At 44.3% G+C, this 27,876-nt stretch overlaps 1 protein-coding gene across 1 annotated transcript in view; it reads right to left on the reverse strand.

The window, feature by feature from the left end:
- Positions 1–8,001: 8,001 nt before the first annotated feature.
- Positions 8,002–27,876, reverse strand: part of dnmt3bb.1 (DNA (cytosine-5-)-methyltransferase 3 beta, duplicate b.1) — a 29,070-nt gene continuing 9,195 nt past the window's right edge. Inside the window, exons 5-23 of the mRNA XM_084473935.1 lie at positions 27,307–27,389; positions 25,011–25,169; positions 24,322–24,486; positions 23,353–23,511; positions 22,729–22,836; positions 21,882–22,023; positions 21,422–21,544; positions 20,932–20,976; positions 20,679–20,758; positions 20,452–20,564; positions 19,889–20,072; positions 19,146–19,230; positions 17,522–17,667; positions 15,681–15,771; positions 15,375–15,523; positions 14,797–14,882; positions 14,451–14,520; positions 10,513–10,631; positions 8,002–9,977 (exon numbers count right to left, since the gene is read on the reverse strand). Coding sequence (XP_084330061.1) covers positions 9,836–9,977; positions 10,513–10,631; positions 14,451–14,520; positions 14,797–14,882; positions 15,375–15,523; positions 15,681–15,771; positions 17,522–17,667; positions 19,146–19,230; positions 19,889–20,072; positions 20,452–20,564; positions 20,679–20,758; positions 20,932–20,976; positions 21,422–21,544; positions 21,882–22,023; positions 22,729–22,836; positions 23,353–23,511; positions 24,322–24,486; positions 25,011–25,169; positions 27,307–27,389 — 2,249 coding nt within the window. The 3' untranslated portion in view covers positions 8,002–9,835. The remainder of the gene's footprint in view (positions 9,978–10,512; positions 10,632–14,450; positions 14,521–14,796; positions 14,883–15,374; positions 15,524–15,680; positions 15,772–17,521; positions 17,668–19,145; positions 19,231–19,888; positions 20,073–20,451; positions 20,565–20,678; positions 20,759–20,931; positions 20,977–21,421; positions 21,545–21,881; positions 22,024–22,728; positions 22,837–23,352; positions 23,512–24,321; positions 24,487–25,010; positions 25,170–27,306; positions 27,390–27,876) is intronic.

A 27,876-nucleotide genomic window follows, 5' to 3' on the forward strand; every position in this document is an offset into this window, starting at 1 on the left:
TTTTGTGGGATGGACGTGTACATTTGTGGCTTAAGGTGTGTAGACACAGCTGGCCTGTGGACAAGTTTTTGAAGTCTGGGGTCAAAAGGTCAAAAGGAGCCGGCACCACGCCGCTTATGAGATAACAAAAAGTTAATGTGCATTTCTCTCATAACTTTTTGTCATTATTAAAGTGACGCCTGATTCTCAGATATGCATGTTGGATGGCTAGGGTGTAGGTCTGGGGAGAACTTCAGGCCAAAATCTTGCAAGCGAGCCGGTGAGGTACAACGAGATGGAGCACTTGCTGAGTCATTTCTTGTAGGGCTGCACCCCTAGGTTGATAATGATATGTGTCCTTTGAGACCCCCTTTGATATAATATAGCTTACTTGTTATTGTCCTCGACTCAGTCACCTATTGCATCACTTCCTTTAAGGCTTCGGCCTCCTAATAGATCATTTCATATATATGAAACCACCACCACTGGGACCTGACCTGGCAACAATTTTCCATATCCATATGGGAATGGGGGGGTGGTTCTTGTGGACAGTAGGGGTGTAGACATAGGAAGCACACTCAGGAGGAGGAATGACCTCTCAATGAGAGGTCATTCTCACACATATTTAATTAATTGTTTCAAATAACCCTGCCTTGTTAAATCTTCATTAGTAACAAGTAAACATATTAATTACAAGTCTAAACTGCAGAAAATATAAACATATTTCAAGGTTTCCTTTTGAAGGAAATCTTGGAATATCTGTCTACCAGCGGGTAAAAGCCAACGTTTACGACAAAAACAACCCACTTGACGGCAGCACCGTTGCCGCCATGTAAGGAGCAGAGGGGGCTGGCAACCATAGCAACCATGAGAGTCACGTGCGTATCACATGTTTAAAGCCGTTATTGTATTTAATTAATTAAATATTAAAATATATATTATATATATCATGTATATAAAAATACAATTATTTAGTTATAATATTATAAGTAGACCATAGCTTTTATTTAATTATCGTTATAACAAGATCTGTATCTGACCAATGACCATCCTCCTTGCTTCGAGGAAGTCTGGTGGTCTCCGCATATAATAAATAAATAAATAAATACATTTATTGATTTATTTATTACACGGCTCTTCTCTTTAGAGTGGCGAAGTCACGCCCCTTCAGGTAGAGCCCATGGGACCTATGGGATCGAAAAATATGAATGGAGACAAAGTAATTATTTTCTAGTCCAAGTCTTTATATGCCCTGGATTACACATATGTTGTTTGTGGATGTAAATGATGATTTTTCATGCCAAGAAAACTAAAAATGTTCGAGAAGAAGTTTGATAATGTTAGGTTTTGTGTGAGGCCACTTTGTGAACTACAGCTCTTCGCTGCTGTCGACGCGAATAATATAACGGCACCACCACTCTGGTGGCTTAACGTCGTTAACGTGGTTTGGAGCCGATCTATGAATGAATGTTATGTTACAATGAATATTTATGTTTGAACTCATGAAGTCGTTTGCAACGTGGAACCTAGAATCAATATTTTTGGGATAATAATATATAATATAATATATAAAACAGAAAATTAAATAATGGCCAGGTCGTGTGGTCGATGGGAACCATAGCGTTATAGCTGTAACGATCGGGATTGTTGGGGGGGGGGGGGGGGGGGGGGTGGGGCGATCGGGATTGTTGACGGGCGATCAGGATTGTTGAGGGGGTGGACGGGGGGTGGACTGACGTGTGTTTTTTGGGGGGTTTTTTTGTGCGTGTGTGTGTAAGCAGGCAAAAGCGCGTGTCACACGGTCAAACCGTGAGAGTTGGCAGCTCTGTGTTTAATTTTGGCCAATGTTTTGAAAGTAATAATATTAGAGGGAACTTTTTCTTGTATTTTTTTGTTGTTGTAGCAGCGAAATGCATTGTGTGTGTGTGTGTGTGTGTGTGTGTGTGTGTGTGTGTGTGTCCACTGCCCCTCCCCGCCCATCCTCTGGTGTTTAATAGTTCTGACTGAGTTTTCATAAAGATTATACAATACCGTGACCCGCGGATTACACCCGCGACTCCGTTTTTATTGTTGACGGGGGGACGGACGATCGGGATTGTTGGGGGGGGGGGGTAATTTATGTATTTTTTATAACCAGGAAATGTCCTTGTTGGTAGGTACAACTCGCTATTTTACGTTGAACTGCAACGTAATCCAGTGTTCATGAAAACGTATACTGTCAACGTATCCTTGGGCATTACGTCAGTTCACAACGTTTTGCTGGCAGGAACGATCTATATCCGCGTAACATCTAAACTAAAGCTCATTGCATGCATTCTCCGAATCAAGATTGTGAACATAAAATACACATTTCTCGCTAAAAATGTTATCAAAAAACGTGAAGATACAGAAACGGCCCTAAAATGTAGCATTTTACACGGCTGGCTGCCATCTTTCTTCTGTGCTGAAATAAGAAACTTGAAAGTCACGTGGTGCGGGCGCAGTCTCCACTCTTTACAATGGAACGTTGACATGTAACGTATTTTGGCCCTGAAACGTTGACTGAGCTACGTATCCAACGTTCGTAGAAGAGTACTCTGGGAACGTTTTTCTCTGGCGACTGGGTTGCCCAGAGACACACACTGTGCTGGTATTCAGGAACAAAGCCTTGGACCATTTGAAATTTGTCCAATTTCATAAGTTGACTTGGGCCTTTCACTCCCATGACAGGCTGCTTAGGTGTTGCTTTCATGGCATCGTCGAAATGCTCAGTTTCAGTACGAAGACGTGGCTCAGGACTAACATATGGATAAGGTCCCCCACCTCCACCTCGAAGTCACAACCATAAATCCCATTAAACTGCTTGGTGTTTCGGAGAAGTGGCCTGGCAACTGAATCTGAACTACATATAAGGGCATGCACCTTTGAAGTGCAACCAAAACCAAACCAAAGGCAAGGAACACAGATGTTGTTCTTCCGGTCTGCAGGCTGTAGCTCAATGATCTGGCACTGAATAGGCCATATTTGACACTTCAAGCTTTTGAAAACAGGGATCCATCCCATCACAGTTCCAGAGGAGACTGATGTCATCCTCACCAATTTCACCACTGTCTTTGAACTTCCTATACTCAACTCCACACTGTATATCACAGATAAAACCTGGAGTTGATGTATGTCGTGTGATATGGATATTCAGATTTTCTAGAATCTTTTTTATCTGCGAGGATAAACTGACAACCATAAAATATGAACCCATTTTTAGGCTAATGTTTACATCAAATGCTGATTGACACAGAGGACACTGTGCCAAACCACATTCCTTTGTTCCAATGTAGTTAGAACAGTGATGGCAGTAAAAATGGGCCTCATACTCTCCATATTGACCATATGATTTATGGAAAAGATATGAGGTTGCTGGCATCAGTCCTGGAAAATGTTCATTAATATCTGCAGAAGATGGTCCAAAGCAATCCCGGTCAGCTTATGCCTCAGGACATATGACATCAGCAGGTCTAGACTTTGACCTTTGGTGATAGGTGCTCCAGGGTACAAAAGGTAATCTCCATAATCTTCCTCCTAAAAAGAATGTGAGATCTAGATTAAGAATCATATAGTGTACTTGACAAAACATTCTCAATAGTGCATATTGAAGTTGGTCATACATAAGATTTATTGTCAGGTTTCTAAACATGTAAAAATGTCCTGCAATCTCCTGGAACCTCGACAAAGGAGAGACTAAAAAAGTACCAGGTACTCCATTTTGGTGATCGAAACGCAAAAAAAGGGCGGGCCAAGTCGAGGCGAGTCGAGCTGGTACTGTCGGTGGAAAAGGGGCATAAAAGTCTATTGGCTCAATGAGATGGTAGGAAGGAGAAAGAGGTAGCAGTGATCGCTAGATCAGTGACTGCCTGGGGTGCCTGAGGAGGCCGAGGAGCTGTTCATCTCCTCGCAGGCAATGTTTGGGGCAAACATATTAACTTTTGAGTGGTCATTGGGGAATTATGGAGCACATTGGAACATCCTCTTTCAGGGGATGGGTATGTTAATGAAACAGGGATGTTTTTTTATAAAGTCCAACTACTGGATGGTTTGACTCTGTAGTTTTGTTTGTTAAGCCTATTACTCCAGGCATTATTCTTCACTGGTTGGAAGGTTCTAATAAAGAAATGGAATCCCAGTAATCTTTGGTCTTCGATTTAATAAATTATAGTGACTGGCATGTATATTGATAACCCAATGGAATTGACTTTGCATAAATTTGGTAATTTAAACATATAGTTTATCATGTTGATTGCCATGTTTAGTTGGCACAACTTAACATGACAAGCCCAGTTGGCACAACTAGACAAGCCCAGAGGCGAACACAGTTTCCTCATCAGCCAGCCACGACCTTGCAAAATCTTACAGAAAAACCACTGGGATGATTATTACAACAATGATTCTTATAAATCAGGATATAATATTGTGCTTTACAGACCGAATTCAGCTATGTGACACATCCTACACGTCCTATGTATTTCTAATGAACCAGCTCAACATCAGGACACGCCTACCTTGCCCTCCTGAGGCGGCGTGAGCAGCAAGTCCATGTGCTGCATCGGCGTGTGTCCCAGCTTGTCCAGTATGCTCTCCAACACCGCCTGGGTGAACGCCACAACACTGCCCAGAAACGTCTCCCACAACCCAACTTCCAGGGTGCCCTCGGACCCGGACAGTGTCAACACATACTCGCTGACCGGCGAGCTTAGCTTCAGCTCTGAGTCGGGCAGGAGCAGGTTCACTTCACGCAGCATGCCCTGGTCGCGCCGCTTGGGATACACTGCCACGGAGGGGCTCTTCAGGATGCGCGCCCAGGGCAGTAGCAGGTTCCCATCACGCAGCATGTCCCGGTCGCGCCGCTTGGGATACACCGCCACGGAGGGGCTCTTCAGGATGCACGCCACAGGGACTCAAAGTAGTCCTCCAGGACATGCCAGGCGTGGGACATCTTTCGCACCATGGGGCTGATGAAGAGGCACTGGGTAGCGACAGGGACGGAAGGCTGGTAGTGCCTTGAGCAAGCCGCCATCTCCTTCAGACCGGCGATGTTGGGAAGGCTGCAGTTAGAGAAGTGGTGGTGGATGTGTTGGACCCGGGAGACTGCAGAGGGACACAAGCCCGGGTCGGAAGGCCTGCAGGTGCGCATCCATCTCGTTGCTCACCCCCGGGTCTGGGGAGTCACAGTAGAACACGGCCAGGCTGTATAGGGAAAGGCCGAAGTGGATCAGAATTTGAATCAGGCGGTTGGAATCCAGTGCGCCCTGGTCGCCCAGGGGGGATTCGGACTCTGTGGGGGGCACGTTTGTTTCCGAAGGAGCTGGCCTTGCGTCGAGCAGCTTCAACACAGCCGTCCCTGAACTCTGGTCATAGTAGACCACCAGCAGGACGGTAGCTGTGAGTCCGTCCCCCACATCCACACCGCTGTACAGGTAGAGGCAGTAAGGTGTGTGTGAACAGACCAAGGCAAGGTCCCTGGTGTAGTCTGGAGACAGGATGTGAGACATGGCAAGCTCCTTGTTCGACGTGAGGATGTATTTTTTGATCAGGTTCTGTAAGCTCTCTGTGCAGGGAGCGACTATTTCTTCTTTTCGTTCCCTGTGCCCTTTTCACCACCTGCATCTGTTTTCTCCTCCTCCTTTCCATTTGTGTTTCTCACGCTCACCTCCGTTTTCCCACCCATACCGTCGTCATCGTCAGACGACGATCTCTCCGATCTGGCTAAGAAACTCTTTGGTCTGTCTCTCTCTCCCTTCCGGTGCTTTGCTCTTGGTTTTTAACATCGTCCTCCTCTGACTCGCAAGTCTGCCCGGCGCTTCTCCCGAATCTTCCTCCAACTCCTTCTCGGCGTTCACTGACCCTTCTTAGTCTTCCCCCGACACCTTTTGATTTTGAAGACGCCTTTATGGTTTTCACAGACACCTTCTTCATAGTCTTTGGTCGGCCACGCACTTTATCAGTGGTTTTCACCAACCTCTTCGTCAGTGGTTGGTCCTGTGCTTTTTCGTCCCTTGTCACAGTTGTAGTTCCTTCTACAACAAAAAAATGCAACACTGATGAGTGGCAGCGATCAGCTGCGGCATCTGTACCACAGATGACCGCATGCCGCTGTTAGCTGGCAAGGTCACAGAGGCAAACAGATCCACAAAACATTGGTGGTAAAGTACCTGGGGCAACAGGCCCCATGCATCCTTTCCTGGCCTTCAGAGCCTCGTACATCCTGCCCACGGTTTGCCTATCAAAGAAGACCTTGAAGTAGTGCAGGAAGGTCAGACAGGCAGGAAGATCAGACAGGCAGGAACGTCCCTTCTCAGTGACGCCTCCACAGACACGGACTGGAAGGGCAGAGACAAAAGCACCACATGAGAACTGATGTGACCAACAAACTGGATTCTTTCTTATTCAGAGGACCTATTGTAGAACTTAAAACATCTGGAAAACACTGATTATGAAATTTGTAGTAAAAGGATGTGGGTTAAACCTCCATCTCTAGTACTGGTAGCAGTATTATGCCGCTTTTCCACCGCCAGTACCAACTCGACTCGACTCGACTCGCCTCGACTCAACTCGGTTTGGTTGCGTTTCCATCTAAAAAAGTACCTCTTCAATGTGGGCGGGTCGTAGAAAAGAACCTCTCCACCATGGGCGGGTCGTCATTAGGTTTTAATCACGGGAGACGCGATTCCCGGGAAATCTGAATCTGATCAAGACTATTTCCTGATTCCCGGGAAAGGTTATGATGGGAAATAAAATAAAATAAAAAGCGCAATGACTGCGCGTCTATTGTTGTCATACGGTAACGTTGATAGAGGCGAAACTCGAGCCCTAGGAAAGGAACGACACTGAAACGAAACAGCGAAACGCCGGTCCGTGGACTCCAGCCACGCCGGACACACAACCACGCCCGACACACACAACGACGCGCAGCCTAACTCTAGCCCCGGGAAAGGAGCGACACACACGGCGAAATGCTGATCAGTGTCCCCCTCGGGAGCGGGTTCGTGGACTCCAACCACGCCGGACACAACTTAACTTGAGTGAATATTCCCATTTACAGCCGCTGGCCAATCAGTTACCAGCAGCCTGTTTACGTCACACAAAAGTACCTACTCCGCTGGCATGGAACCTCGACGGAGGTAGTACTAAAAAAAAGTACCCGGTACTAGGTACCAGGTACTTTTTTTGCCAATGGAAACGCAAATAAGGCGTGGCGAGTCGAGTCGAGTCGAGTCGAGTAGGTACTGGCGGTGGAAAAGCGGCATTAGTAGCAGTACCTGGATATTTTTGTGGATTTGTTGGCATCTGTCTCAAGAATTATAAGTGCTATGAACTTTTTTTTTTTAAGTGGCGGTTACAAAATTAATCTTGACGAAATCTGGTAGATACTCGTCCCCCATGCTCGCCCCCAGTGAAATCGACGCCTATGGCTATATCTCCTAATGTCGGTCGGGGTTTACAGGTTGAAGGAATGGAGCTAGTCGTAACTAATGGTTTAACCTGTCGACGAGAAACTGTCAGATACTTACAAAAAAGTATGTAAATCCTAGACACAAACCAACATGGCCACCGACTTCGTTATTTTCCGGCTCCTTCCACTACCAATCTATAAATACCTTCTCGAGTGTAGCGCAATGAAATGTGAAAAAAGGGTGCATATCCGATGAGTTTTGTGCGTACAAAAAAAAGTACATGATATTTACTTTAGTTAACGAATCTTACTTTGCCAATACTTACGAGTTGCAAACATTTTTGTATTTTGCAACACATTGCTATTTCTTGCCGAAACATCTCGTAGTGACAGGTTCGAATATCTATCTATGGAGTTATATAGATATCCTGATTTTCAATGTGATTTAGAAAATTACTTGCTGGTTTAAGGAAAAATAGTCCATGTTTTACAATCATGAATTGAAACAGTAGGCCTGTGATGCAATTTACACAAAATAAGATAAAATAAAATAAGACCAATTTATCAGCAACCTGTGTTTTATTGACTAAAACAAACTCTCTCTCTCTCTCTCTCTCTCTCTCTATATATATATATATATATATATAGGCCAATAAAAATAGTAGAATATCAAGAAATACAAAACTAAACAAACATGTTTGTAACAAATCAGGTGAAGTACAAAAATAGCACAATGTGTTCTTTAAAACTAATTTGCACTCAAAATGTATGTAGTAAATAGAAACATCACAAAACTGTCATATAAAAAGGAGGCACAAAAACACAATGGCACAAGTCCGAAATCACATCAATCACAAAGCAACACATAAACACGTGTTCTATATCTACCCAATAACAACACAGGAAGCATATACAACTATTTATTAAAAAACCTTTAAAATCACTATAAAGAACTAGCTCTCGGATCATGAAAACATTCTGGCAAGGCCGTTTGAGACCTCCAGCACACGCAAAACATACAGTAGTATGGGCAAAATGTAAACAATATTTTTAGTTTGGTTATAATATAGAGAATATTAGAATCACACATTAAAAGGAGCTATGCAATGATTTCAGTCACATGATCATTGAGGAACTTGCAATGTGTGGCTTTTTAAAGGTATTTTTGAGCACCAAAAAAAAGTGGCATTCAAGTATAAGATATGCCCTGGTAATGTTTCAGTAGGCCTACAACAAAAAGAAAAACTAAAATCACTATTGCTATTTGCATTACAAATAGTTCTGCACCTTGTATCAAAAAAGTCTAGTTATTGAAAATATTCTAGTTTAAAGACTTGTAGACACTCGTGTCTATACAGTACGTTTAAGGAACAAACAAAGATGTCCTGGTAACAAAATAAAACCTATATATACAAAAATGGAATAGCTGTTTTAGATTCACAAAGATTATTGGCAATAAGATGAGTAGGAATCATGGTGCTGAGGTATTGCCCATTTGGTTTTGTTGAAAGCTAATCGAAGGAATCTCTTGCTTAAGGGGTATATGACGTAGGAAATGGTCAACTACAGGTCATAAAATTATATAAATGTAATGTAAATATAACTATTCTCTTCTGCAAATATTTAAAAAAATGCCCATGAACAGTGTTGACAACAAGAGATGTAATAAAATGGCAAATATTGCTCGTAACAATCATTAACCGCAGGAAAATATTAAAGCGCTTTGAAATCGAAATATGCCATGAATGTCTTTTTCCAGTTTTTTTGGTTATTATTCACTTAAACATATTAAATATATAAGTACAATCTTACTTGAATCTACACACTTTCTTTATAATCTATTTTTCTTTTTTTCTTTCAATAGACTATTTTAAGCATTGAAAATAAACACGATTCTTCGAATGAAACCCTCTAAAAACAAAAAAAGCTTTGGTTAAACTTCAAAAACAATCTGTACGTTTTGGTTGAGAATCAGCTGCAAACTTGAGCTATTTTCTTGTTAGCTATATGTAAAGACAGTATAAAATTGTATAATTCTAGCTGCAAAGGGTTAAAGATTGCCATCATGATCATGATCCACCATCTGGTCGCTTAGTAACAACTGCTTCACCAGACCGTGACAGACAGGCCGGAAAATGCAGCTTTGAAACGTTTCTAGTGATTGTAGTATACAACCATTCCAGTATATAACTCAATAGACGGAAGGAGAAGCCAACGAGAAAGCAGGACAAAAGTGTCATTGGTATTACTCCAAAGGAGATTTAGCACTCTCTTCAGCAGCCGCTCTGTTGAGCTGAACAGTACTTGACTCTGCTCTTCCAGTAGTTATTACCGTGCTGTGTAGTGATGGGAATGCTGTAGTAATGTGTGCGTGGGAATGTGTCTGCTGGTATACATTTTTGCTTAGAGAACCATTGGTGGGCTCAGTGCGGTCTATTCACAGGCAAAGTAGTCTTTGAGGGGTGCGAAGAGGTGCCTGATGACGGGCACGCTCCAGGACCGGCCCAGCAGCTTCTGCCGGGCACTGCGGCCCATGTTGGACACGTCGGTGTAGTGGACGGGGAACCCGAAGATCCTAAAGGAGGGAGCATAACGCAGAGCTCAAGCACTACACAGGGCCCACGACGAGTACTAATACTAATACTAATACTACACAATGTCATGATATTAAATATGAGTATAAACACAATGTGGGATAGTGTAGAAGCTGGGGTGTTCGATCCCCACTGTCTGCTTTAATTTGATTTAAGTCATATGCAATAGAAAAGCATCTACTTAATAAATAAATATGTGTGCGTTTGTGTGTGTGTGCCTGTGTGTGCGTGTGTGTGTTTGGGGGTCAGACATTACCTCACTAGGTCGGTGCACCACAGGATTTGTGTGTGTGTAAGTGCGTACCTGTGTCTGTGCTCGTGTGTGTGTGCGTGCGTGCGTGTGTGTGTGTGTGTGTGTGTGTGTGACTGTGTGTTTGCCTGTGCGTGTGCGTGCCTGTGCGTGTGCACGCACGCGCGTGTGTGTGTTATACGTTACCTTTCTAGCTCTGTGCACCACAGGATGTGTGTCTGCGTGTGGGTGCGTGTGCGTGCGTGCGTGTGTGTGTGTGTCATTACCTCTCTAGCTCGGTGCACCACAAGATGTCCTCCTTTCCGTTCATCATGACTGGGAAGTGCTGGTCCTTCCCCTGCTTGATGGAGTTAGAACGGGTGGTGATAGTACGAACCTTCCCAAACTACACACACACACACACACACACACACACACACACACACACACACTTATATGTAGTTTCATGTGATGTTTTACAGGCTTACGCTTTAGCAAATACCAGAACCAGAACCACATCATACTAAATGTCTGAGCACAAGGAGCAACGTGCTACTGCTGTTGTTTAAGATTCACCAGGACACTGACAGAATATGTTCTTAAGCAGAATTAGATGACAAAGTCATTTCTAACTAATTATATTGGTAATGGATGTTTGAGTGAAGCCAGCAAAGGCCGTAAGGTTGGTTGAATCATCCAGACTGGTATGGTCCTTTAATGTAGGTGTTGCGACTGTCGAGAGGTGCAGAGTAATGTTAATGTTAGTAGTTAATAGTAGGGGTGTACGGTTTAAACGGTATAGAAAGTACACCGGTGTGAATTTGCGCTACGGTATGGATTTTGACGATACCGTGACACTGGTGTGACCGGTAGACAGTGTTGTGTGTAACGCGTTAGGTAACTACTTGTTCATGTAAAAAGTCAAGTTACACGTAACTACTGAAAATATGGTATATATGGGAAAATAGTAACAAAACGTAGTTCCTTTTTCAATTCGGCGCAACATTACTTTTCCCAGGGACAGATTTGACAGCGATACTGCCTTCTCAGGCAGACTGCTATTGCGCAAGCACGCAGCCGCGCAGCAAGTGTGCCTGCGTCCCTTCACAAGCTCTCATTCCACATACGAGACAGACGCTGGTAGCGTGAAGCTGTCTCTGCATCTCAGATATTGCTTCCGCAGCCATTTTCCAAAGCTTACGACAAAAAAAGCCAGCGGTGGAACGAGATAATAAACGCTGTCACTGTTTACCTGTGTATGGACTTCGTTATTTGAATATTATTATTTTTTATTATTATAATTTTTTTTGTTTTGGGACGGGACGTAGACCGACTCATTTCACGGATTCCTGTGAGACCAGGTTGCCTTAATTACATCTGTAATTAAGAAAACTAATGCCGCTTTTCCACCGACAGTACCAGCTCAACTCGACTCGACTCAATTCGACTCGACTCGGTTTGGTTCCAGGCACGTTGCGTTTCTATTTTAAAAAGTACCTCTTCAATGTGGGCGGGTCGTAGAAAAGAACCTCTCCAACATGGGCAGGTCGTCATTAGGTTTTAATCACGCGATTATCACGCGGGAGACGCGATTTCCGGGAAATCTGAATCTGATCAAGACTATTTCCTGATTCCCGGGAAAGGTTATGATGGGAAATAAAATAAAATAAAAACTGCGCGCAGTGATGAACGGGCCCTCGCACCGGCTTGCGGCCACGTCACGTACCGTCATAACATGTGCGCTGACCAATATTTAAGCAGATCCGATAAATTTATTCTGTAGGAGGAGTTAGTTGAAAAACAAGGCGAAAAAGTGAAAAAAATCCATTCAAAATGGCCAACTTTGACGGCACGCCACGGACACGCCCTTCAATGTACAGTCACAAATAACACAGCATTGGTTCAGCAAAATTTTTTGAGTGTACTGACCAATTTTTAAGCAGATCCGATAAATTGTCTAGGAGGAGTTTGTAGAAATAGAAGGCGAAAAAGTGGAAATTGCAGCCGAGAGTGCAAATGAAAAATGAAGATAGCCGACTTCCGGTGGGTTTTGGGGCATGGGTCCAAGAGGCTTTTCTGTAGGTATTGGCACGTTGTATGTGCCTACCGAGTTTCATACATATTGGTGAAACGTGGTGCAGGGGCTGCTTTTTAAAGATCCTGTAGGGGGTGCTACAAACATGACAAACACAAATTTTGGTATGTGAGCTACAGGAACCAGTCTACACGTGTCCTGTGAATTTCATATTCATAACTATTACAGTCTCCGCAGAGTGATTTACCAGCCTCTGGCGGCCATGTTGTTTTGCCAATCGACTTCATTTTACTTGAGCAGTTGGAACTTTGGCCTTTTGTCCCGCTGAAATCAAACATTGCGTCTATGAACTGTGGCGATTTTAGTGACAGGCCACGCCCATTTCAATGCCACGCCCCATTTGAAAATATGTCGACTTTATCTTGTTCAGAATTTGATTCTGAACAACTTTTGTATCTGGGTCAACATAATAGGAGACCAACTTGATGTTGAAATCAGCAATTAAAGATTTTCACGTTTTAAACCACACCCATTTTCAAACTCAATGGCTCATGGGTGCGTAAAACTTTATTGTACAGACTAATCCTTATGTCAGATTGAAGATAATGGGCCATAGATGATATGTGCCCAAGGATTTTTGTCAAAGTCGAAAAACCTGGGATCCTTAATTTCCGCAATTTACAGTTTTTAACAAAATTCAAAATGGCGGGAAATCTGGCTACCGAAAGTGATAGGTTGTAGAGGCAAATTTGTTCATCATGAGGATTTGCATATGTGACCAAACCAGAGTGTAGGTGAAACCGGTGACGAGTTATGCCTGTTTCCGTTTGAATTTTTGGACAGTTGGTATAGCGCCACCTTTGGGCCAATGTGAATTTGACGCATAGAATATCAAATTTTACAGCAGTCCCCACAAATGTGCCAAATAAAAATGAGTTTTCGTGGGGATGTTCGGGGATGTTCAGGGGGGAAAAAAATGCAGTCAAAGAGGCTTAAAAATAATAATAATAATAAGCGGACCAAAAACAATAGGGACCTTGCCGGTTTCGGCTCGGTCCCTAATAAAAAGCGCAATGACTGCGTGTCTATTGTTGTCATATGGTAACGTTGATGGAGGCGAAACTCGAGCCCTGGGAAAGGAACGACACTAAAAAGAAACAGCGAAACGCTGATGCTCGGGAGCCGGTCGGTGGACTCCAGCCACGCCAGACACACACAACTACGCACAGGCTAACTCTAGCCCCGGGAAAGAAGCGACACACACGGCGAAACGCTGATCAGTTTCCCCCTAGGGAGCGGGCCCGTGAACTCCAACCACGCCGGACACAACTTAACTTTGAGTGATTATTCCCATTTACAGCCGCTGGCCAATCAGTTGCCAGCAGCCTGTTTACGTCACACAAAAGTACCTACTCCGCTCGCTTGGAACCTCGACGGAGGTAGTCATTTTTTGCCAATGGAAATGCAAAAAAGGCGAGGTGAGTCGAGTCGAGTTGAGCTGGTACTGTCGGTGGAAAAGCGGCATAAATGTCAAGGGAAAGAGGCAGTGGTTGCAAAAAGTTATTTGATCGCTTATTAAGTTCACTCGTTGCTTATAATGGTTTATTCGTTTCCCAGTATCACTTCCTTAATTTAGAAGACAGTTTTCATTTTCATTTCATTCATTTTTGAATTGTAAAACAAATAAAATAATTTTTTTAAGTTGCAAGTTTTTGAAATTATTGGAAGCGAGTCGAGCTGACATTGCCTGCTGTACCCACGGCCCAAAATAAAGAACAGCCGACACAATATCCTTAATTCAAATATTCCGTTTCATTTGGCCTCAATTGGCTACGGATGCAAACTTGGAATGAACATGCGCAACTGGGATTTCTAAAGGTTACTGTACAGCGCTTCAGACCAACCTTACCAACAAACGACGGTACGAAAGAGATTCAAAGAACGTTTCGGGAAACACGCAAAATGTTAAGGTAGAACTTAAAGAAGAGGTTACGAATACCAGCGCTTTTGCGCATGTTAAGGCTATGTGTGCGGTGTGCCAACTTTTTTTTATGAGATAGAGAGACCCCCTTAAAGATGAAAAAAATGAACATACCATGATGTAATACCGTTACCGTCTATGCCTCAAATCATACCGTGACATACATTTTAGTCCATACCGTACAGCCCTAGTTAATAGTAATGTCCCACCTTGGCCACCCTGCCATGTTCCAGACAGTCCTGCAGCTCCAACTTGTCCATCCCAGATGCACAGAGAGGCCTGAGGCGGGGAGAGGAGGGAAACGTAAGATGAAGTGGCATGAAGGAAACTAAAATTGTATTGTAATTACTGTACCTTGGCTTATACGATACACGTGATTCAGAAAAATACTGAACCGTAAAGCCCCAATTTTCCATCTTTACGTCTGTGACTATATCATTATTTCTTTCATAATATATAATTTTTTTACTTTTTGCCTGCTCACATGTAATGCATTAAAAAGACACAACCCGGGGGCCAGAGATTATACTTGGCACCAGCTGCCTCTGACTGTACCTGTTCATACACGGAAGATTACCCCAGAAGTAGCGGGCTCGATGGGCGGCAGAAACTTCAATAGCATCGATCATGACTGGGTTACACTGAAATGCGCGCACACACACACACACATTATGAATGATGATTAATATTATTTCAAAAGATGCCACGGTCAATATGGGCTTTGAGTATTGGCCCATCCGTAATCAACAGACAGAACCTATATTGAAAAGAGTTGGCCTACATAGAACAGAATAGATCTATACTGGATAGAGTAGAAGTATAATGAATGAATAGAAGGATATTGAATAAAGTGGAACTGTATTGAACATATTGCCTCTCCTTACTTTAGCATTTTCTTCATCATTTTCCCATAGCGTCTACTTTTGTTGTATTAGTACTTTGTATTTTTATTGTATTTTATTTATTTTTATCCTGCTGGGCTATTGCAACAAACAAATTCTTCCTATGGGGGATTAGTTTTATCGTATCGTATTGAATGGAGTAGATCTGTATTGAACAGAGCGACTGTATGAGCATAACGGTCAAACGCTATTGAAGAGAATAAGCTAATGTTGAGCAGGACTGTAGCTGACCTCCAGGAAGCGTGAAATGTCCCTCTTGTCGTTCACTCCCATGGCAACGACGTTCTCAAACATCCAGAAAAAGGGGCGGTTCTCGCCCTCCTTCGGTCGGGCCTCACTCAGCAGGCGGTAGAACTCGAAGAACAGTCGACCCGTTCCTTCTACAAAGGAGGAAGAGAAAGGATTGGGAAAATGTACATTAATTTCACATCACTCTCCCCAACATCACTTTGTGTGGTCAGAGTGTGTGTGTGTGTGTGTGTGTGCGCGCATGTGCCTGTGTGTGTGTGCGTGTGTGTGTATGTGCGTGTAACCCACCGTAGAGTCCCTTCCTGGCTGGGTTGACGATTGACAGGTCGTTACAGGGGCTCCCCCCGATCACCAGGTCAAACGGCCCCCACTCTTCAATCTGTGGAGGCAAGAGCCACACCCACTTTTAGCCATCACGTCTGTGTACTTGGCACACACCCAATGCCATGAGGTCATGACATCATGTGCCAAGTACATCATGTACTCGTAAAGGAGCTGGCAGCTGGGTGGATGTAAGAGGGGGGACGTAAAAAGTATGACTGTTTGCTCTTTGTATCACTGATTGATGACGAGGAAGCAAGATTGAGCAAGAGTTGACAGGGGGGCAGTCGGAACCACACAAGAAGTGGAGACAGACGAGCCATTTGTTAAACACACATGGATTCAGATTGATGGTTGTGGAGAGAAGGAGGAACAAAGAGAGGGTGAGAGAAAGAGAGGGAGGAGGTGTAGAAAAGGGATAAAATGGGATAATTATCCTTCTGGGTTGACTAGGTTTCTGAGACCATGACGGGGTGCGCTTGATTTATCACCCCCTGACGTGTTAGGTCAGGAGGGAAGTAATATCCCAGGTCTGAGCGGAACTGTGGATCCAGCAGTCCTGCTATTACATAGCAGAACGTCTGTGGGGAGGCAACACAGAGCCAGGGCCTGACACCAGAAACCCCCTGGCTTCCAGTTTTGTTACAGAAATATATCCTTCCTGTGAATGGATGAACAATCAATACGTGAATTTCTGCAATGGCCTAAAACATGGTGTTGTATTGAAACCTTTACAGACACTTTTCCTTTTACTAATGCTGACCGAGTTTGTGGTTGCTGTTAATAGCTGATAACACCCTTTCATAGCCACACCTCTGGCCACACGATTGGTGGAAACAAATATGAAGCAAAAGGAAATGAAGCGCCCCATTCACACGTTACGAGTTAGTTACATATGAAATTCTGCTTTGTCTCTCTGCCTTATCAAAACTCCCTCACTACACTGCCCCTCTGCCTTGTCAAGAACTATACTATTCTATCCTTACACACACACACACACACACACACACACAGTTGTGTTTCAGCAGCATGTCCCAACCTGCCACATGTTTGAGTGGGTTTTTAAAACAAACCCCTGTTACTTTGACTGGAGCCCAGTCAAAGTAACAATTTTTTTTTTTTATAAAGACACCAAGACACAGACACACACTCTCTGTCTCTCTGTTCTGCAGCAGTTTATGGGCTACTCGTAACCTGTCTTGTCAGATGGTTTGTTACAGAGAACAAGCAGGGAAGTCATCCTTGGAAACGGTTTGGATAGCAGCAGGCACTTTCCAAACTCAGCAGGTTAATATAAATACTTGGCAAGTTAATATAAATACTTGGCAGGTTAATATATACATGGCAGGGGTATCTGTCTGTCACGGTCTATCAAGTAGCCCACGTAGTCCCCCATAGGACACTGATCAGACACAAACGCATCAGTGGAAAGAGGGAGGGGGGACTCTCGTAGTATTGTAGTCACGCTGCCTGCCATGTTTAGGCCACTCCCTGCTACTATGCAAACAGTCAAATCTATGGTTTCCTGTGAACAGGTGTAACTCGCCTGGCTCGGGAACTCCCTGACCCCAGAAACACTGAATCACTTTCCAGCCTCAAGCAACAGGTCAAAACACACCACTTTAAAGGTGCTTTCAGTGGCAAATAAAACCCTTCTTACATTCCCCTATGAGTCATGCTTTATCTCCACCTCCCCCTCTCCTACCACATCTTAACCTTATGTACCGTGTCCTAAGATACCTTGAAAGGTCCAACGTATCAGAGCCCCTACGGTTGTGGTGGTTGTTGTGTTACTGCGGCCCACTTACATTTTTCCTGGTGATGTTGCGGACATCGTGGACGTACTGGATCTTTCCTTCATGCCTCACCACGCCCACTGAGATGGAGTCTTCGCACACCTCCGACGCCACATACTGGTCCACCTTGAAGCCCAGATCCCTCAGGACCAGGTATCCTGCAGCACAACAGAGTGGTTTGAGATGCCGCCAGACGTGACAATGGTCATGTCCACTCATGAGTGGACATGACCATTGTCACGTCAGCATGTGATACGTGGTGGACCGAGGTACGATTACACCTCTCGTAATGTGATGTTATGTAGTCCTATGTGTCTCTGTGGTTGCATGATTAATCTAATCTGACCCACATGACATTTCCTACAACACTTTGACTTCCATTTCATATTTTAATTGAAGGTGCAGTATCCAAGCATTAGATACACTTAAGATTAGGGTTGGGTATCGTTTGAAATATTTCGATTCCGGTTCTATTTCGATTCCTGTAAACCGATGCCGGTTCCTAAACGGTTCCGAAATCGATACTTTTATATTTTTTTATAGAAATGCCATGCCAACACTGATTCTTTGAAAATTATTTGAATTCGAATGCGATTACGGGCTGGCGGAGTTACATTTAAAAATCGCGTTCAAGTAAAAATAAATAAGAAAAGCGGAATCAACTTGTGGCGCTCGTTGTTCTATCTGTGGCGCAGCGCCACACATTGGCCTATGTGTGTGAAACACTGAGTGCTTATATCTCCACCTTGAAAATGCCAACTTTTCATCGGATTGCTCCGGACTCGCCGTCTCTGCTGCTTCTTCGAATCTGTTTGGTGTGTGTGTGGTGCGCTACTGCGCGTGGCCTGGCTTGTGTGTAAAAACACTGGCTCCGATTGACTACCATGAAACATGACTCTGCCTTAGCCAATCATAATCGCTTATCTCGTTGTTAACCCACCCGGTCTCCTGGCGCCAGGGGTGCGTTCGGATTACACAGTTTATTCAATCAATTCATAGTACCGCACCGCATTTAACGTTCAGTAACGATAACGGCGTTGTAACGACGGAAACAGTAATTAGTTTGATTACCCCGTTACTGAAAAAATAACGGCGTTATTCAAAACACTAAGTGTTTCATCAAATTGGAGGTATTTCCCCCCTTATACAAAATAGTTGTATTGCACTTGCATGTGCTGCTAATTTTTTGTTTTAGTAAAGTAAAGCCATATTTTAGAGCGTTTTACTTTGGACATGATGGCTGCAGCTGGGCAGCAGGAGAGGAAAGTGCTCTGCATTTTTTCCGACCACAAGAGGGCGAGAAGATTGTTGCGGCACCGAAACGAGGCACCGAAAGAAATGTAGTCATTCGGTCCGGGTAGAACCGACCATGTTGCCCCCGGTACCACTCGGTTCTCGGTTCTCGGTACCCAACCCTACTTAAGATGTACCTTTTTTGTATATTTTTACTTGTGATTTATAGTGACTCATGCTTATTTCTATGATCAATTGGTTTTATTTATATATTCAAAATGTGTTATTTTCCATCTCAAGCAGAGCAATTGTGACAGTAACAATACTGTACTTTTGATTCAGAATGAACCCCCCACACACACTAACACACTAACACACACACACACACACACACAGTACATACCGGTGGCGATGCCGTCAAACAGAGACAGAACTCTGATGGGGCGTCTCTGCTCCGCGGGGACAGCAGCGTATATCCGCGGCTTCTCCTGGGAGACACAAGAGTGAGACGCAGAGCACCTTGAGTGGGAGAAACCAGAGGGGGGCTGGGTGGTCGATCCCCCCGATGCAACAGTCCCTCTCATGCCCCTCCTATCCCTAAAACTGACACTGAAACCAGCAGGCTGTGGATGGATCACACAGATTTTCTTATCAAATGAATGGATGGGAGTTTGATGGATCTGTTTTTGCAGATCTGTGATAATCCTTCTCAAGGGGGGCTTTCACGGTGAAGCTACATTCTTGTGTTTGGTTTTCCTAACCGCATTGGTCCGGTAGGGTTACGAAAATGAAAAAGTTGTCCTGACTTAAGGAATGATTGCGGGGAGGAAAGGAATCATACACTGACGTATGACAAAAGCCAACTCTGAATGTTGACACAGCATTGTGCAATGATGAATGATGAAACAAAGGGGAAGCATGAGGACGGCTCTGCATAGTTTCACATCTATTATCTTCAGCAAAATGGAAAATAAATAAATCAACCAATATGCACAACAAAAATATATATTGTTACTATATATTAGATAAGCGGGCATGCCAGGCGGGGTCTCTGTCTCTCTCTCTCTCTCTCTCTCTCTCTCTCTCTCTCTCTCTCTCTCTCCACAGGTGGGGATACGCTGTGTGCCTCATGGGAGTGGTACGTACAAACTCCTGGCCATTGTCATTGATGAAGAACTCCTGCAGCTTGAGGTTCCAGTCGTGCCTTCGCTTCAGCACGCCATAGCTGAAGAGCGGCTGACACATGTAGCAGCGCCATGGGTCCAGGTAGCGGGCGCTGTTGGACACGCCAGGCCCCACCAGGATGTCCAGACAGTCTACACAGAAACACCTACGCAGCCGGGACGGGTTGGGATACACAGACACCAGGTTGAGATACACAGGAGGAGACAGGAGGATGGGTTGAGAGACATTGAAGCGAGACACATACAGAGAGAGATAAGAACGGCTACGATAAATTGAACTACAAAGAAAGAGAAAGATAGAGAGAAAGCAAAAGAGAGAGGGACAGAGAGAGAGAGAGAGAGAAAGGGACAGAACACAGTTATGATAAATAGAACTACAAAGAAAGAGGGAGAGAGAGAAAACAAAGAGAGAGGGACAGAAAGAGAGAAGAGAGAGAAAGAGGGACAGAGACATATAGAGAAACACATGTGAATGTTACAGGGTGGGTTGAATGGCTTTAGAGACGCGTGTGTGTACTTGTGTACCTGCAGCAGTTTGCGTTGCCACACAGCAGCACTTCTCTTCCTCCGCAGCAGATGGTGCAGTAGGACTGGTATCCGTCGTCGTCATACATGTAGGAGATCTCCAAATACACGTCCTGCGACAGACAGGTATGAAACAGGCAGTGTGAAAATGGATGAGCAGAGAGTGAGGTTAATGAACACTTATAGTGTGAATATATTCACACTCAAACCCTTCTAGAGGAACATACCTTGCAGGCCTGGCATAGGCCGCCTTCAAACAGAGGGTGAAAGGTCACCGCCTTCGTCTTCCCGCAAGACAGACAGAACTCTGTAAATAAAAACACAGTGAGATCACTCAAGTCACCGGGAGGAATCCGTTTTCTCCTTCAGCCAAAAAGGCCTTGAGGCTACTACTGTCTGGCTTCACAAAAAGGAGCAAACATAAAAGCACACTTAAAAACACACAGAAACACACACACACACACACAATTCAGCACTTACCTTCAATACTTTGTTTATTCTTCAGGACTTCATTCACCATATTTTCTGAGGAAGAGAGTATGAGAGAGAGAGAGCGAGAGCAAGAGAGAGAGAGACAGTATAGTTTATAGTATATGTATATATATTTTGTATTTAACGTTTTATACTATATTATACTATATACCTGACCTTTTTACCTTTTTATCTTCTAACCCTTTTTATTTTATTGTTCACCTGCTTTGGCAATGCAAATGTATATTTCTCATGCCAATAAAGCTTTTATGAATTTAATTTAATTTAATTGTAATTAAATTGAAGAGAGAGAGAGAGAGAGAGAGAGAGAGAGAGAGAGAGCGAGAGCGAGAGCAAGAGTGAGAGTGAGTGAGTGGGTGAGAGAGAGAGAGAGATAGAGAGCGAGAGAGAGGCAGTGAGAGGCAGTCAGAGTCAGGACAACATGACTGGAGCAGACAGGCCCCGGGGGGGGGGGGTGTTGTTTGGTGATCTCTAGCACCTCTGCTGAAGCTCTCCTCAGGCGCACTCTTGCTCTTCAGCAGGCTCATCCGGGGCTTCTTAGTGCTGGGGAAATACTCCGGGAGGGACACGTCCAGAACCTGGTGGTCCAACAGCTGGCTCTCTGCACGCATTAACACACACACACGCACGCACGCCCGCCCGCCCGCCCGCCCGCCCGCCCGCCCACACACACACACACACACACACACACACACACACACACACACACACACACACACACACACACACACGTATGATATTGGCTCTGTATGTATTCTGTTCTCCCCCAAGGCATGTTTTGTTGCATGCTAAGAGTTCACACTTTGCCCAGACCAGACAGCGAACACAGGCACACGAACACACATGCAAGCATGCAGATACACCTGCTCCATACAACCAGTAAAGGGTCATGCCTGAATAGGTGTGTGTGACTGAGGACGTGAGGTTGCCTTGCTCACCAGCGTTGTGTGTGGGTCTGAGGCCGTCCCCGCCCTTGGGCAGGAACCCTCCGGTGGCCCAGTCCAGCATGGGTCTCACCTGGTCCTCCGGATTGTCTGAGGTACACACCGGAAAGGCCTGTTCTGCCCTGATACTGGCCATCTATGGTGGTGGGAGAGAGAGAGAGAGAGAGAGAGAGAGAGAGAGAGAGAGAGAGAGAGAGAGAGAGAATTCCCACAGATTACAAAGGCATGCAAGGACTTTAAAGACACTCCAGATGCTCACAAACTGCCATACCTGTTGGGAGAAATACAACAGTGTGCGATCGCAGCAGCAAGATTCGTCACCTGTTGTGATGAGAGAAGGACCTCAAACTCCCCATAAACAGACTCATCCTCCTGGACACACTCTTTACACAATACACTATTGCACACATCCTCCATTTTGTAAATACTGTGTATTTAGAGTGTATCTTTAATTGATCTGTTAATAAGAGATACTGTAATTTTTATAATATCGCACATTTTACTTTTTTATAGTACTTTTATAGTATGATATTTGATATGTATATATATTTTCTATTTAACGTTTATACTTATTATATTATATATTATACTATATACCTGACCTTTTTAGCTTTTTATTTTATTTTCTATCCCTTTTTATTTTATTGTTCACCTGCTTTGGCAATGCAAATGTATATTTTTCATGCCAATAAAGCTTTTTTGAATTGAATTGAATTGAATTTAGAGAGAGAGAGAGAGAGAGAGACACACACAGTCGTTGGAAGCCATACAAGCTAGCAGATATCTTGGCTGTTAGTGTACAACAGTGAGCTCTCTGAGGTCACAGCTCTCAAGGTCGTACCTCCAACGCCTGGAAGATGGCCCTCCTGTAGGAAGCCAGCTTAGTGTACGATGACGGGTTGAAGAACTTGGGGAAGGCCGTGATGGAGTCCAGTTTATCAGCTGAGACCTGGAGCGCCGCAGGGGGGAGACGGAGAGAGACGGAGAGGGGGAGACGGAGGGGTGAGAGATCACAGATGTTAACCAACATCCCACGGCCACACGCAACTCTTTATTTTAGCTAAGCAGAGAAGGGTCCAAATAAGATCTAAGCTTTCCTATGACCTGTTTTCAAGGTCAATTCAAGGTAAATGAACATATGATGTAGTAATTTAGAATAATAATATAGCATATAGGAATTCTACCACCATCTGGCAGGTACTAGGCATCCATGCGCTGAGATGACTTAAGTATAACAACTCAACTTAACTGCAACTATATCTTTACTACATAACTATATCTGCTTCTGAATGACACATCTCTATTTAAGTCACAAATTTGCTTTGGATTAAAGTGTCTTAACTACTTCTACTTCCTAAATAATAAGTAGAAGTAGAAGCAGTAGTAGTAGTGGTAGAACATAGTCAACGGTACTCAATCCGCCATACAGCCCCCCCCCCTCTCTCCATTCTGAGGGTCCCCTTACCTCGGAGAACTTTCCGTCTCCGAACCACTGCAGCCAGCGCATGCCGTGGGTGGCTTGCCGCTTGCTGGTGGCGTGCCATGTCACCACCATGCCCGGCCACCAGGAGAAGCCCTTGATCTTCCCCCACACCAGCTCCCCGATGCCGAAGCCCTTGTTGTCCTGACAACCGAGAGGGAGGAGGGGGGAGGAGCCGGTCAGTGCATTAATTACAGAATTATTATTATTATTAATAGTGTCATGTTGTTGTTATTGTCATATTACTATGATCCTATTTGGATTGTTACTATCAAGATTAACAAGTAAGAACAGGTGGACCTTCTCAGACCTGCGCAGCAGCGGTACACCTCTGTGGTTCAGACCCTCTGATAGAGGAAGCCCCTAGGCTCTGATAGTGGGAATCTGTATCAGCCAAAGGTTGCTGCGCTCTACTGACAGTTATGTCAACATTGTGCAAGCGTGCACAGAAATGTAAACACACGCACCGGGTCAAACGTACAAATCCAGAAATATGCAAATATTATATATAATATTAATAATATTATAATATTCCCCCGGAGCATGAACATGCAGACGACACACGATTATGGCGATGCTCGCGGTTTTCATCACTCCTGACGGCTGTTTTCATAAGCGACGGAAACAGATACATATACATTGAAATGAACACCGTACATACGGGATTAGGTGGAGTAAAGGTTGAGTGATTTTGAAAATGCTTGACAACGTCCCTGGCACCTGTTCCTACCGAGCCCTACCCTTTTCTCCGGCTCACGGAATCCTTTTCCCGCCCAAAACGGGAAGTTTACTGACCAGAGTGCAGACTTAACAAAATCCACCGACTTTGAGTCCAACGATAAGAATCCTAATAAGGCGGGACGTGTTTGATTAGACGTTTGTACACTTTGTGCTGCGTGATGTGTTTTTGCCTTGTTTGTGTGAGTTGTGTGTAAAAGGCCTTTGCGCTCAGACCTTGTACTCGGCCTGGAGGTCCTGGCTGCTGCTGCTGGTGCTGCTGGTGCTGGTGGTGGTGGTGGTGGTGGTGGTGCTCTGGGCCGAGTCCTTAGAGTCAGCCTCCATCAGCTCTGGGTTGGGGGTCTCTGGGATGGGCATGCATACCGTGACAGGACCCCGCTCCTGGGAGAGAGACACAGAGAGAGACACAGAGATACACAGAGAGAGAGAGACACACACACAGAGAGACACACAGAGAGAAACACACAGAGAGACACAGAGAGAGACACAGAGAGACACAGAGAGAGACACACAGAGAGAGACACACATACACACACACACACACACAGAGAAACACAGAGAGACACAGAGAGAGAGACACACACAGAGTGACACACAGAGAGACAGAGAGAGAGAGACACAGAGAGAGAGACACACAGAGAAACACAGAGAGACAGAGAGAGACAGAGACACACACAGAGAAGGAGACGGAAGGGGGGAAACAGAGAGTGTGAGATTGGGTCTCAGAGTGTGTGAGAGCTTTGTGTATGTGTATGTTTGTTGGTGTGTGGGATGTTGGGGAATTAGGGAGAGCTGTGTGTGTGTGTGTGTGTGTGTGTGTGTGTGTGTGTGTGTGTGTGTGTGTGTGTGTGTGTGTGTGTGCGCACGCGCGTGCGTGTGTGGGGGGGAGGAGAGTGAGGTGTTACCTGAGGTGTGTTTATGTGTGATTTGGGGTGCTGTCTGCGGGGCTTATTGGGGGTCTGGGCAGTGAGGCCGGCCTGGTAGATAGTCCTGGGGCGAGGGGTCTGTCTGAGACTCAACGGAGGACCTGACGGAGGACCGGCAGCGACCTCTGGAGAATTTTCCTGTTGAACACAGAATGGGAAAAAAAGGAACATTTAAAAAGTAATATGTGTCTGTGTGAGCGTGTAGCATTATGTGTGTGTGATGAAGAGAAACTTCTTTTTAGGACACATCGGCCAGCAAAATATTTGATTTAATATTAGAGCATGATCATGGGAAAGTACAGGCATCAAACTTACCAAGGATACATTCAGTCAGACAATGGGTGAACAAGATTCTTATAGGGAAACGTTTGCATTGTGGGTAGGGAATATAGAGTTAACAAAGGTAAGTGGGAGTGACCATTCTGGAACATTTAGGATTGGCGGGAGAGGCCAAGTTCATTTGCAATACACTATGGGGAAAGAGGACATGTCTGCAAGTCTGTGAGACAAGGTTTCAATAGGTAAACAAATCTACACAACAAAGAAGTCAGCCGATTGGATTGATTGTTATGATTAATAGTTCCACGACAGTGTGGCTTTGTGTGTGTTATTCTATGTGTGTGTATGTGTGCATGCATGTCTGTGTGTGTATGTGTGCATGTATTTGTGTGTGTGTGGGTGTGTGTGTGTAAAATAAAATAATCTATTTATTTCCAGACTAGATTTGTTTAGCTTCAAGATGACACCAACACCCTCAGTCACAGAACTGTGGTCTACGTGACCTTCTGCCACTACTCTACTAGTGACTGCATTTACCGTAATTTCCCGACTACTTCCCGACTAGCAGTTTATTCACAAATTTTCCAAAATTCCGTAAGCTATGCGGCTTATGCGGCCAATACATGGGAAAACGATTTCTAAAAATCCATTTTCAGTTAATTAGGTTATTCGTTCTTTGCTACGAATTTCTTTCTTATGTCGTTTGTTGGTAAGGTTGGTCTGAAGGGCTCGTAGAACCTTTTTAGCTCTACCGTAGTGATGGTTCAGCTCTTGACGCTCGTCTCCGCCACTGTACAGTAACCTTTATAAATCCCCATTGCGCATGGAACTGCCACATTGGCAGTGTTGTGTTTCACCAATATACAGTAGGCCTACATATACGGTGGCGAGGTCAGCTCGACTCGCTTCCAATAATTTAAAAAAAAAAATTACAATTCAAAAATGAACAAAACTGTCTTATAAATTAATGAAATGATACTGGGAAACAAATAAACCATTATAAGCAACGAGTGAACTTAATAAGCCGTCAAAATACTTTTTTCAACCACCGCCTCTTTCCCTTGACGGTGCGCAAAGCCCGCACACAGACAGGTAGCAAAAAGCAGTCTCAGCATAAACACTTGTGAGTTAAATATGTCCATCGGGGAACATGTCAATTCCTCTAATGTTGACGTTAAAAATAAATCAGCACCGATTTACCTTCATCTTCAACTGTAGCCTTGCTGAACCTCGCTGTCTTTATTCCTTTTTTCCAGATTCATATGGCGGTCTTATCATTGGTAAACTAGCTCATTGTCAGGTGTTTAACAGCGACACGCACTCGGAGACAATAAAGAAAGACTGGTCCTGTAGCTGCTACGCGGTTCTCCTGCACAAAAATGTGCACGTGCCAAGCAGTAGGCGTAGTCGGTCTCAAAGTTAAGGGGGAAAAGCAAGTTCAAGTTTAACATTGATTTGCAGTGAGCACTTGGCTGAAGGGTTTTATATGCCTATTCATTACATAATTAGCCCATTTGCACAATTCTGTTTTTTTTATACATAAATTAAAGGCTTGCGGTTTATCCACATATGCGGCCTATATGCGGGAAATTACGGTAATAAAGGATCTTTGGTGACAGTATCCTCGTCTCGTCTCAGCTCGAGCGGCAAGCAGTGCGAGAGCAGCAGGCTGCAACATTGTTGCAAGCAGTCTCTGCGTCTCACTGAACAACACAAACGCGAGCGTGCCAGCCGATTGAATGAAGCCCATTCCTTTTTCTATTTACCTTTTCACATGTCTTTTCCAACCGCAAACCTGTTTTGGTTCGCAGAAAGTTTGCAGAAAAATTAAGTCAGTGCCCACAAAATTCGAGAGAGAGAATATTGATCCTCCCGATGACAATTAATTACGTCCCGGGACGACGGGACGTCGTTAGTTTTAATCCCTGGTGTGTGCGTGTGTGTGTGTGTGTGTGTGTGTGTGTGTGTGTGTGTGTGTGTGTGTGTGTGTGTGTACCTGGCTGTAGGAGGAGTCCCAGCTGTTCTCGGTCTCTGCACTCTTCCTCTTCCTCTTCCTGCTTCCTCCTGGACACTGGTTATCTAGAGATAGAAAGACAGAGAGGGAGGGAGAGAGACAACGTAAAGGAGTGCTTTCCATAGAGTGAGAGTACGTAGAGCAGACAGAGACCACTCAAAGCAGTGTTTCCTAGAGAGAGAGAGACAATGTAAAGCAGTGTTTCCTAGAGAGAGAGAGACAATGTAAAGCAGTGTTTCCTAGAGAAAGAGAGACAATGTAAATTAGGGTTTCCTAGAGAGAGACAATGTAAAGCAGTGTTTCCTAGAGAGAGAGACAATGTAAAGCAGTGTTTCCTAGAGAGAGAGAGACAATGTAAAGCAGTGTTTCCTAGAGAGAGACAATGTAAAGCAGTGTATCCTAGAGAGAGAGAATGTAAAGCAGTGTTTCCTAGAGAGAGAGAGACAATGTAAAGCAGTGTTTCCTAGAGAGAGACAATGTAAAGCAGTGTTTCCTAGAGAGAGAGAGACAATGTAAAGCAGTGTTTCCTAGAGAGAGAGAGACAATATAAAG

Source organism: Micromesistius poutassou (assembly GCF_964030765.1).
Source record: "Micromesistius poutassou genome assembly, chromosome: 10".
NCBI classification, from domain to species: domain Eukaryota; kingdom Metazoa; phylum Chordata; class Actinopteri; order Gadiformes; family Gadidae; genus Micromesistius; species Micromesistius poutassou.